We start from the raw sequence: 12,807 nt of genomic DNA on the forward strand, positions 1-12,807 counted from the left end.
TGTAATTGCTAGGGCTGCTGGGACCTTCAGTGCAACAACAGATGGAGGGCCACAAGATTTCCAATTGTGATGTAAGCCATCAGGGGAACAAGTGTGTGGCCAGGCTTCCAGGTTGAATAATCTGTACAAGAGCAAATAGAAAGTGTCTGAGAACTTCCATCGGCAGTGTCTTCGATAGCTTTATTGTTGTTGTTTATAAATAGGACATGAAACAACACGTGTAGTGCAATGTTCTCCTGGTTATGCCTTTTCAGCTAGACAGTGATGTCTCATTCAGGATACTCAGTTTCGTTCTTAGGTCACTTCTTTCCCACACATTTGACCAGTCAGTGTCCCATTTCAATAGAGCATCCAGTCAAGTCTCTTTGCAATGCTAGAAACCATCCTGGAAGCTATAAGGAAGACAGTGCTGGGTACTGTCTCTGGGGGCTTGTACTGCTTATTTTGCTTAGAAAGATGGGCACACACTTGTATGATTAATATGAATCTCCATTTCTCCCCATTTTGGGAGAAAGGTGGAATATACATCCCTTAAATAAATGGATAAAATGGATAAAGTAAACCAGAATAAGTTGGATTCCCCATTCCTACACCTTTTGATGGGCAGCTGACTTTACGGTGTGTGACCACATCACTGACATAATCAGATCCCTTTCTAAAGTGAAAAGTGGACCTTCTCCACTTAAGGCTTCAGCCAAGGTCCTTAATTTGCTTCTTTTTGCATGGGAAAGGAGGAGGGGGGGGGGAAAGAAAGCTCATTTCACCAGCATTTACAGTCCTAACCTTGAGATTCAGTTGTGCTGCCTTCTCGTCTTGGGGCTCGAGTGCAGAAAACATCTTTTTTAATTTCCAGTCACTGATTGATGATAGCAAAGAGTCTATTCAGCTGTCTCAACCAGTGATCCCCAGTCACTGATGCAGATAGGAGATCCTCCTCTCCCAGCTAGCAGGAGACAAAGAGACTCTGCAGGCCAGAGGGGGAACATATGTGAGTCCAAACATAAGCACCCTCCCACCCTCCAATAATAAAGCAGAAAGAAAACACTAAATACCCTTTAACAAACTACAAGTCCTATGAGTAGAGTGGAGTCATGGCAGTTAAAGAGGTATCAAAGTGCAGTATGTTATCATCTAGTGTGGACAATGCTCTTTCATAAAATCACAAACAGCATCAGACAAGCTACAAAGAGCTTTGTCTTTGTCTTATTTCGTAATACTAAAACCCAGAGTCAACTCAACGAAATTAATTTGCAAGAGGATCAGTGCTGACAAGAGAAAGGGGTTCTCCAAACTGAGCATAATTGCCCCTAGAGAAGTGCAATATTGAGGGATATCCGTGTGTCTTTGCAAAGTTGTCACGGGTGGGGAAAGTAAAGCACTCTGTCCATGCTCAGAAAAATCCTCATCACCCGAGAGCCTCCTGGCCCTGGAGATGGAGATTTCGAGGTGAGGTGTAATATAGTCTAAATATTTTGGGGATCCCTGGCTGGGATGCTGATGTGTGTCTTAAAAAGGTCTCTCTTTCTTCCCCCACCCTCCCTCTCTCCCACATACCAAATCAAGAATAAAAGAAACATCTAGGTAAGGTGCCAGCTGTTCTAACCATCAAGCTCTCTGAGCCAGAGTGTCAGTTGTTGCATATTGACAGTCACTACTTATAGCTGGAGCAGGAACATGAAGTAAACATGGTGTCACATCCAAGTGAGAGTCAGATTAGATACCTGCCCATTGCATGCTGTGGTTGAGGAAGGGAAGGGCAGAGAATATGGCAGAGGGGTGGGGGCTACAATATCCTTTGCCTCTGCTTTCTAGGGCACCTGAATGTGGTTGGTGAGGCACAGTGGCACAAGCTGTGTGTGAACTGGAGAGGAGGGTGGAAAAGAGCGGAGAGCCAGGGGCTTGTGGGGTATTGCTAAGAAAAGCTGGCAGGGCTTGTGATTGATCTCTGTCCGTGTCTCTTTCTTTGCTCGTCACCTTCTCTCTGGTTCTGCATGCAAAGTAACTGTCTGTCTCTCCGGCTCGTGTCCAGCTCTATCCGTCAGCCAGACAGAATCTTAATCAACCGCTTTACCAGTAGGGCCTAGGCAAGTGCATCTCTCTCGCTGTCTCTCTGTCACACACAAAGACACACACACACCATGTTGCTGATCTGTGTGCTGATGTAAGAATCAACAAGGTCAGTTCTGCATTAACAGGTCTTGAGTTTCCCAGGTACACAAAGGCACACGCAAGCACACACAATAGAGTACACCATCTTATTCTAAAAGGTGGGAGGAATATCCCCTCCAGTTTCATACTCACAGTCACTCGTATGGATGAGACCTGATGCACTGAACCTGGCAGACAGATAGGCAGATAGAGAGACAGATGGACAGATAGATCCATAGGCTGGAAAGATGTTGACGACATATGTGCATGTAACTCTGGGTTGTGCACATGTGTTTTCTTTTGAATGGGTTGTCAAACTAGAGAAATTTCTGTACATGTACCTTTCATGGTTGTGTAAAAGAGGGACAATAGTGGTTTAAGTGTTGGACTACAACTTTGGAGACCAGGGCTTGGCCATGAAACCCAAGTCACACTCTCTTAGCCTTATGGATAGGCAATGGTAAACCTCCTCTGAACAAAACTTGCCAAGAAAACCCCATGATAGGTTCCCTTTATGGTTGCCATAAGTTGGATATGACTCGAAGTACAGAACAACAAGTGGGACATTCAGCAGGTGCTGCATGTTACCTGTTTGTGTGACAAGTAACACTTTGTGAAATTCCTTCTTTTATCCAACCATTAAAGGTACAGGAGCCCTCGCCGGTTTTAACTCCCTCAGTCGTATTAGTAGACTCTTATACATGATCCAATACTTCCTCTCAGCAGCCACAAAGCGCTCTGTGTGTGTGGTGGGGTGCCACTGCTGATGTTTACCAGGGGAAGGAAACAGCTGGTCTGGGCTACAAGGGGAAGGGAAATATGTGTATAGGAGAGTAGCTTGATTTTTCTTACTCTTGCAGCTGAGACTAGATGCTGAGTTGCATCCCTCTGCTTCCCTCGTCGTGCCAGGAAAGAGCAACAGTAGTACAGTGGCCCCTCCACATTTGCTGGGATTAGGGGCACAGGACCTCCATGAAAGTGGAAAAACAGCAAATAAAAAAATCACTGTTGTTTTTACCCAAGAGAACAATTCTCTGTGAATCTCTAGGCCCTCCAAATTGATATTTGCCAGACGTTAAGCATAGAATTATGCTGGAGGACCTACACAGGCCCACAGAATTATTCCCTCTAGGAATCTTTAGGTCTCCCAGCATGACTTCCAGTGGAGGTTGGTCACAGAGTCATGCTGAAGGACCTGGAGATTGCTAGAGAAAACACATTAATCCAATCCGCTCATACTCAAATCCGTAAAAGTCAAAAACGCAAATGTGGAAGGTCGGCTGTATTCCCGCTCTTGAGTTTGGCATTTAATGGAGCAGAGGAAAGGGCATGGAACTGAATGGGTGGAGTGCTATGGCAATGATAAATGAATAATATTTTCTGTTTTTGATAGCTGATTTGTAGCTAGTGAATTTGGTAGAATGTAAGTTTGGGGGGAATGCTTAGAGTAATTTTTTAATGGCTCTTCACTTCTCCTTCCCATTGGCTACTGATACTGTTCTCTGCTTTGGATCAATCCCATGGGTAACTTCACTCTCTCAGAGATCACAATGCAGGAGACTGTGTTGATTTGTCTTTGTGATGATGTTACTGAGGGCAAGTGAGGAAACTTTACCTGGTGGCAGAACTCTCATTGGTAGTAACGCTTGTGATGTAAAACTGAACCAGGCACAGTGGGAAATCAAAATGGTTGCTTGGAGCTGAGCCTTGGTGAAAGATTTAGAAAAGAGATGTTGGCAGTTGGCCCTGGTGGGTTGCTGTCCAAAACTTTCTCATGGTGATGGCAGGGTCAGTCTCAATAGTGTTCTCTTTTCCTTGGTTTCTGGGGGGGGGGGGGGAGTAGAAAGTTTGAGCATACCACCGCACTGAAAAGTAAAATTTGTCCTCCAAATTGCCCCTGAGTACTGCCAGCATGGTGCAATGGTTTGAGCATTGGATTATGACTCTGGAGAGCAGGGTTTGAATCCTAGCTCATCCATGGAAACCCACTGAGTGAGTCTGGGCAATTCACAGAGGATGGCAGTGGCAAACCTCTTCTGATAAAACTTGCCAAGAAAAGGTTTTCCTTAGGGTCACCATAAGTTGGAAACAACTTGAAGGCACACAACAACAATATGTAGCCCAGTGTGCAATTGTTAGACATGCATTGGACACGCATGTACATGTGTGTATGCATGGACATGCACAATGATACTTTGATATCTTTTTCCCAAACCTGACCATCCCAACAGTAAGCATCTTGCTACACCTTGCCACATACTGCTAGTCCTTGCTATAGGAGAGGAGCCAACTCTATGTGTATGAAACAATTAGTCCATGATAATGGGCAAATTAGGGAAAGATCTGGATTTTTCCACAGCCGAGGCTGAGTGAGGACAGTTTGCTTGGGAATCGCTCCCCACCCTCGCTCACACACAAACACTCTTCCTTGTTTTTGGCTCTCGCATAGTCCCCTCATTATGCTAAAATAAAAGGGGATGATCTCATGGATGAGGGTCAGGGTTGTCTCTGCCTTGCATCCCAGCCTCCAATCTTGTTGTGAAGCCAGTGGCATGATTGAGTGACCTCCTCTGGCCAAGGGAGTGGAGGGAAATCACTTGAAGCTTTTCAGTGACATAAATAAATAAATCCATAGTAAATAGGTTGCCTCTTGGGTCCCCAGCTGCATACATTGCTGACTAAGCGTTGACCTTTAGATTTGTCCTGGATCTTGATGCCTGTCAGTCACAACCAGGCTGCTAGATAAGATGGAACAGTTGGGGGGTGGGAAATCATGGAATGATAGAATCGTCGAGTTGGAATACACCACAAGGGCCAACCAGTACAACCCCCTGCCATGCAGGAACTCTCAATCTCAAACTCTAAAGGAAGGGTGGCTTATGCTGGGAAAATTGCCCCATGGTTTTCTGCCAGTGTTGAGTATCAACTCTTCATGCCAGGGCTTTCAGACCATGCAAGGTATGAAGCCCCATAGAGCTGGCTGGTTTTCACTGCATAGGCACTCTCTCGATACAGAAGTGGCTGGTAGCTTAGTAGGACAGTGAATCCATTTTGAAGTATAGCCTGAGTTTTAAGGAAGTTGGCCAGTGTGCTGAACTTACTTTGTTAATAGAATAAATAAGATCACCTGGGAGAACCTCTTTCAAAATGGTTCAGAGGTATAATGCCACAGAACGTGGAGGTTTGGTTAAGCTAACAGGTCTCCTAGACATCCAGAATGGATTCATCACCTCACTGATAGGGCAGGCACTGCCACTGCCTACCATCTACCCTACCTTCTGTAGGAAACCCAGAACCACTGGAAAGCTTCCTGGCAGAACCTGGAAGTAACTAGTTATAAACAACTAATTCCTCATTATTATACCATTGGAGATATAAGCAGTATCACACCAGCATCTGCTCTGTTGCTGTGAATGGCCGGAGTGTTCATTGTTCCTGTTCTTTCCTTCTAGCCATGCAAAGAGCCACTTCCTCAGCTATCCTCATCCCAATCTCTAGGGCCCCTGACACTCACTCACTGGCAGAAGGAGTTAGTGGATTTTTGACAGAGAAGGACAGCTGAGGCAAATCGGATGAGACAGTCTCGTTGATGAGCCCTGGGGCTGTCTAGGCTGCACATGCATGTGCACCCATGCACAAACTCAGAAGGGAGGAGAGTCTTGTACCTTTGAGTCAAAGTCTTTCATAAATTCTCTCTTCACAGCCCAGATAGGAGCTGGCAGTAAAATGTCCTTGTTGATGGAGGACCGTATATTCTACCGGTGGTTACTTTGCAGACTGGAAGCATGGATTCCTGGGTCCTATTTCCAAAGCAAGCGGAATCTAGAGAGAGGAAATTAAAGATGTCTAGGAGACCTGTTAGCTTAACCAAACCTCCACGTTCTGTGGCATTATACCTCTGAACTGCCAGGAGTGGTGCCAACAGAGATGGGTTATGCCTACATGGCCTCCTTGTCCCATGAATTTGAAAATTCATGTTTGGACTGTATCTTCCAAAATCTCCCAGTGTAGTTCCCTTTCCAAAAACAACCCCACCACCACTTTCCCAAGCTTTGGGCATCTGGTTAGTCATTAATGGGATTCGTAATTATGAGATTGACCACTGGTCTGATTAGCAAAGCCAGTTAATTGTTGGCATTAATGGAACCTCCTCTTCAGAGGCACTGCACTTAGATATCAGATGTTGGTACGAAGCAAATACATGTTGTCTTAATGTGCTGCATTTAGGTTTCACAGTGGCATTTGAACGTTTACTATTTGAAGGAAAGATCCTCAAGAATTGAGAGTGATAGAGTCTCCTTCCTTGGAGGTCTTTAAACAGAGGCTGGATGGCCATCTGTCGGGGATGCTTTGATTGAGATTTCCTGCATGGCAGGGAGTTGGACTGCATGGCCCTTGTGGTCTCTTCCAAACTCTATGATTCTATGTATTCAATTCAGGCCACATTATTAAGTGAGATTTGCATTTCCAAAACTAATATGCAGACTGCAACTTGTTTGTCCATTGGTTTTCACACTGGCCTGAATTTTTCAAGTCTTAGTTCCAAAGGTGCACTAAAATGTACCAAAATGAGTATTTGAAAGTAAAATGTATGCATCCAAATGCATGTATGTGCCTTCAAGTGGCGTGACAACTTATGATGAACCCATGAATTTCAGAGGGTTTTCTTAGGCAAAGAGGTGGTTTTGCCAGTCCCTTCCATTGAAATATAGCCTACAGCACTTGGTTTCATTGACGGTCTCCCATCCAAGTACTAACCAGGGCTGACCCTGCTTAGCTTCCAAGATCAGATGGGAACTGGTGCCTTCAGAGTGGTACGTAGGATAAAATGCATATTTTAGGGCTAAATGGGTACCAAAAAGCGCATATAAAAATAATATTGGTTTGTAATGGGCTATTTTCTGTTGATGTAGAGCTGTGTCACATTTAGGTTGTGCCGGACTTTTAATCAGAGAGATAATTACATAACATATGACTTAAAAAGTTGCATGCTTTCAAATTGACAGAGGTTGGGTGGTGAAAAGCTCCATTCCCAAAACAGGAATGTTTTTCCCCTTTCCTGACTCAGGAAGACAATTCTACAGCCAAACTCTAAATGGCATCTTGTCTCTATGTGTCTTTCACTGTACAGGGTTGCTGGTTCGGGGTGCGGATTTTACTCAACCAGCTGACAATTACACAGTTTGTCAGGGGGACAATGCAACACTAAGGTGAGTTTGTGCCTCTAACTGGGGCATATTTCTGTGATGTGTGTATCGTGTTTTTCTTTACTGGATAGAACAACAAACACTCTCTGTTTCTGGGTTGGCATGTGCAGTACTTGCTTCCTCCCCATTTTAAACATAATAGAAGTATAGTAACCCTGTTATCCTGACATTTCCTGATCTGGTGCCCCTTGGGATTCCTAAGTGCAGTCTGCTGAACTTCTTCGCCTCTTATATTTCACTCCAGACAACACATAGAAGTTCTTCCTATCTCCCAGAGAATTGAATTTTGATGCTCTTAACCATGGGACACATGTGGGAACTAGTAAGTTAAAGAAAGGGGTGAATAAGGTGGGAGTGAGAAAGGAAAGGGTTTTGGTATAGGAGGATGGGAAATGGTGTTTTGAAAAATCCATTGGGTGTTTCCTTTTCTCTAAAGTGCAAAAGCATGTTGGAGTACAACTTTGGAGACCAGAGTTCGATTCCCAGCTCAACCATGAAACCCAATGGGTGATCTTGGATGAGTCACATTCTCTCAGCCTCAGAGGAAGGCAATGGCAAACCTCCTCTGAACAAATCTGGCCAAGAAAACCCCATGATCATCTTAGGGTCGCCATAAGTTGGAAATGACTTGAAGACACACAAGACACACAGACACAAGAATTCTTCTCTCTCAAATGATTATTTCCTTCGGTGCTCAGATCTCTGGCATATCTGTTAGTTAAAGCTTCACTTAAGCATTTAGAAATATTGGCCTGGAACAGACCGCCCAAAAAGGGTGGCCTGCCGGCGGCCTACTTTCTTCCAGAGGGAAGCCGCAGCCGCCAAACTGCAAGGCTTCCCTCCAGAGGAAAAAGACCCCGGGAAAAGAGGTTTCTTTTTCCACCGCAGGGCGGGCCTAACAAGTGCACCAATGGCACACTCCTTACATAAACGACTCACAGTGATGTGTGGATACCACGCGTCGCTTATGTCACAATTGCAGTGCCTGTGTACACAGGGCGCCACTATTGTAACACCGCCGCGGCGTATTAGGTTTAGGGACCATGCCGTTGCCGCGTGGTCCCTAACCCTAAAATCAGTGCCAGGATGGCACAAAAGGGCAGTATGTACTGCACCATAATTTAGGCAGCCAAAGAAAAGGGGCAGGCAATGTTACCAAAGCAATGTGAACAGAGCAAAGGTAAGAATTTTAGATGTGAACAATTTTTAGTATCTCACTCTTTGCAATGCTGGAAGCTTTGGGAGTGAGAGAAAAATTCAGTTGCCGGTTGGGGAGGGGAGAGAAGAATTCTTACTCGCAGGGCAATGCTTTCATTTTGCCCACTCTCCTTAGCTACATCCACCCATCCTGCATGGGTATTTTTTCCTTGATTTTTCTTAGCCATTTCATCCACACACAGTCTGCTCCTCCACATATCTTGTACTGATTAAACACCTTGCCCGGCTTGTCACTATGCGCACAGACCCATCTTTCAGAGTCCCCATTTCCTTTGGCACCAGCACCTTGTTTCCTTGTGCCTCTGTCTTCAGACTGACAGTGAACCATACACCTACAGCAGACTGGGACTTGCACCTCCGTAACTGTGATTCACAGGAGGATCACAGCCTTCTTTTTAATTATGAAACAGCCCTGTGGCAAAAGGAAAAGAAATGGAAGCAGGTGCTAGTAAACATTCAGGCCGCCATCCATAGCTGTGTGACCCGGGGCCTTAAGCCGTGTGGCTCTCTTGTGGCACAGAGCAGTCCCTCCTTTCCAAATACTCCCTCTAGCGAACAACTAGCTTTCACTTCCATTTTCTGGCCCTCCAAGATCTCTCCCTGATGCAGCAAATGGAACTTTCCCTGACCCCGTTTTCCCATTTTCCCTTCTGTTGATCCCTGAACCCAGAGCAATTTTGTGCCGCCAGCTCTCCGTTTCAATAATTTAGCCCCCCTCTGGTTTATTAAAGTTTCATCACACCATTTGGTCTGCATTTAAATAAAAGATCCCTCCTCCTAGCAAAATGCACTATTACTTTCTAAGATCGCATTAATAGCAGCCAGCAATGACTTACGGAACGGCTAATAACTCTGTTGAGTGCGGCATAAATTTACCAGGCCTTGATTTTAATACGCTTGTGTTGTTTCAAAATGAGACCCGCACCTGTGTCTGACGGAATGATAATATCCTTGCACTGAAGGAAGTAACATTCCCTCATCCCACATAAAGATCACTTCTGTGTGTGTGTTTGGATGCTGTGCAGAAACCTCAGTCTCTCCTTAGGGTCTGTGTCCCCCTTTCCATATCCCAATCCCCCTCCTCTTTCCCAGACACTCCTGTAAGGAAATTCACATGCTTGGAAACAATTAGTTAAAAATTAATTTGTTACACTTCATTTGTTAATTTTTGAAAAACCAATCTGGGAAGTTGAATTCAAAGATATAGCCATGTTAGTCTGTAAAATCAGTATCTAAAGAGATTTAGTAGGACCTTTGAGACAACTGAAAGTAAGAAGTTGGCATCATGAGCTTTCGTAGACTGGACTAAAAGCTCATGCTGCCAACTTCTTTCCTTCAGTTAGACTCAAATTTTAGTAGTTGCTGGCCAAGATCCTACATCACAGTCCACATTTTGTAACTTTACAAATCCAGAGCTAAGTTGCAGAAAAACAATGAAATACTGTGTTAGGTAATTGTAGAAATGCACGTCCAGGCACTGACAAAGGTGTTCCAATGCACATCTGGCACTTCCTATGTACATGGTGTGCTCCTGATGTACACTGGTCACTCTTGTTGTTCTCCAGCCATTCTTATCAGATGTCTGGATGCAGATCAAGGAGTGTTTCAATACATATCAACCTTTATTGTTCATCAGTCCATGGTGGATCAGTCCCTACACCATTGCACAACAGATGCCTGTATGTTGTCATGACAGCTCCTAGGTGAATATGGATACTGTGAAACTACTTAATCTACTTTTGCACATGTGTAAGGCAATTTGAGAAGACATGAGGCACAAGCAAAACACCAGCTGTTATCTTTAGTGTTAGAATTGTTGTTGTTGTTGTTGTTGTTGTTGTTGTTATATTTATTTGTATATTGCTCTTTTTCCAGAACTGGGACTCAGAGTGGCTACAAGGTTAATAGTTTGACTAACCATTAACATTTCACCTAATTTGAATTTGGTGGTGAGCAAGTCATTTTTATTAATGTTTACCCATTAAAACATTTAAATAATACATTACCATTAACACAACAAATTAATGTTAGAATGTTGACCAAAGCAATTCACGTTTATAGACTGATTTCTGATTTCATGTTAATGTTAACAAATTAAGGTTAAAATTAATGTTTCCAGGTTCTGAAGCCCTAACCCACATTTCAGTTGTATCAATAGCCTTGTGCAAAAAGTGAAAGAGCAAGGTGGGCACTAGGGTATATGGGCATACTCTCTAACATTTCTAAAATGAAAACTGGGACACATGTGGCTAAGCCACATTAGAGTGTGGTCAAAGTGGCAAAAGTTATTAATAAGGGAAAACACATAAGATAGGAGAAGATGCAACAATTTGCTTTTGCCCAATCCTTTTGGGAAAGACAAGGTTCTACCCTATCCTCTAACTCCTGCTGGGTTAATGGGTGCAAACTACTTTTGCTCTTTGGACTCAGTTTACAGCAACTGAGGTAAGATGAGGACCAAGGATGAAATTGGGAGGAAAACAGAGAAACCAGAACATTTTAAAAGTAGGTGAATAGTGGGATTACAGAGAAATAATTCTCCCTTCCGAATTGGGACTATTGGAGGGTATCTATGGGGCTTGCATATGATGGCTGAGATCCTACATCACTGAAACAGAAAGTAACTTTATGCTCATGGAGTTACATGGCAGTTGTGCAATGCTGCCTTACTAGTGAGTTAGTGCCACTGCACATTGACATGAACATGCAACTGTACACAAGCATTGGACAATGCGTATCCATGTACAATAGCACCATGTGCAGGATGCTACTTCCATAACCTTGAACTGCATGGCTGTGCTCTGTTTCAGACAAAAATGTCCAACCATTTCTGCAGAGGAATTTACACACGTGCAAGATACCAACATGATTCTGGACTTAACTTCTTGGACCCTCATATGTTGAGATATAACTTCAGCAGTGAGGACCTTTCATGCCGATGGAGGCTCTCCCTATTCCTTGCAACCCTGGCAAATCAGCTAATAGTTAATGGAGTGGAAAATAGTTAATGGTCTGGACCCCCCAAAATGGCCTGGCAAAATTGGACCATTGTGGTTTTTGTGTGGTTGAGCCTCCTCAGACATTAATAATCAGAAGTGTACTAAAGGATCAAGCACTAAGAAATATTAAGACACCAATTGCCGTTGAGCCCTCCCAGGAATAAGAAAGGCTGCCTGCAATCCATCATATGCACATTTACGTGAGAGTAAGCTTCACTGAACACATGGAGGGCCCTTCTAAGTCTGCAATGTGCTTGTATGAGTTCCTGATTAAGGATGTTTCAGTGATAATGGATGGGAAAAGCAATTGGCCCAGCCCTTGCAAGTACCTGTACATAAGCAACAAGCTGTCTGTTAGTATTAAGCCCCTTAAAAGTAGTTCCATAGTCCCTGTATGCCACTTATTCTATCCCACTGAAATGTCATTTAGTCTTGCAGATATACCGAATTTGTCATGGGGGCCGAGGTTCCTCATTGCCCCATTTACTTCTTTGCTGCCCCCAGGTTGTTAGTGGTACTGGCTCTGTATCTTTGATAGCAGCCTGGAACAGAAATTAAGTTGGGGAAACTGACAAGAACAGATACAAATAAGGATGTCACTAGCTATGAGCATCCGGGGAAGGCAGGCAAGTAAGTTGGCAGGAGAGGATGGGGCAGGCCGTCCCCTCTCAACCACCAGCTCTCCGTGCTAAGTGACACCATAGCTAGTGACAACACCCAGCCAAACCCTGCATCAGTTGCCCATTGTGGTATTATTGTGGCTTTCTTTCTTTGGACATCTTTAAACAGAGATTGGATGGCTAACTCTTTCGTAAGCCTTATTTGTGTATTTTTGCCTTGCAGAGGGCTGAATTAGATGGCCCTAGAGGGCTCTTCCAACTCTGTGATACAGTAGTAGACCCTTGTTATACACTGCAATTTGGGTCCAAGATCCCCGTGGATAACAATATCCGTGTATGCGCAAGTCCCATTAAATATAATGACATAGCAAAATGGTGTCCCTTATAAAAAATGGAAAATCAAGGTTTGATATTTGAAATTTATACTTTTTTTGAACATTTTCAAACCATGGATGCTTGAAACCATGTATAAAAAAATCTGTGTATAAGAAGAGCCGACTGTACTATGCTTTTCCCAGTCATGGACACACTTGGCTTGGCCAATAGGCACACATACCCCAGGCAGGCTAGAATGGGTGGACTCATCACTTGTGCCTCTCTATTTGCAGAACACAA

At 43.9% G+C, this 12,807-nt stretch overlaps 1 protein-coding gene across 1 annotated transcript in view; it reads left to right on the forward strand.

Moving 5' to 3' along the window:
- Window positions 1-12,807, forward strand: part of IGLON5 (IgLON family member 5) — a 117,832-nt gene that overhangs the window by 70,141 nt on the left and 34,884 nt on the right. The window contains exon 2 of the mRNA XM_089478604.1: window positions 7,280-7,358. Within this exon, the coding sequence (XP_089334730.1) occupies window positions 7,280-7,358 (79 nt within the window). The remainder of the gene's footprint in view (window positions 1-7,279; window positions 7,359-12,807) is intronic.

This window comes from Sceloporus occidentalis, unplaced genomic scaffold, assembly GCF_023333645.1.
Source record: "Sceloporus occidentalis isolate IW3139 unplaced genomic scaffold, rSceOcc1.0.p SCAF_13, whole genome shotgun sequence".
NCBI classification, from domain to species: domain Eukaryota; kingdom Metazoa; phylum Chordata; class Lepidosauria; order Squamata; family Phrynosomatidae; genus Sceloporus; species Sceloporus occidentalis.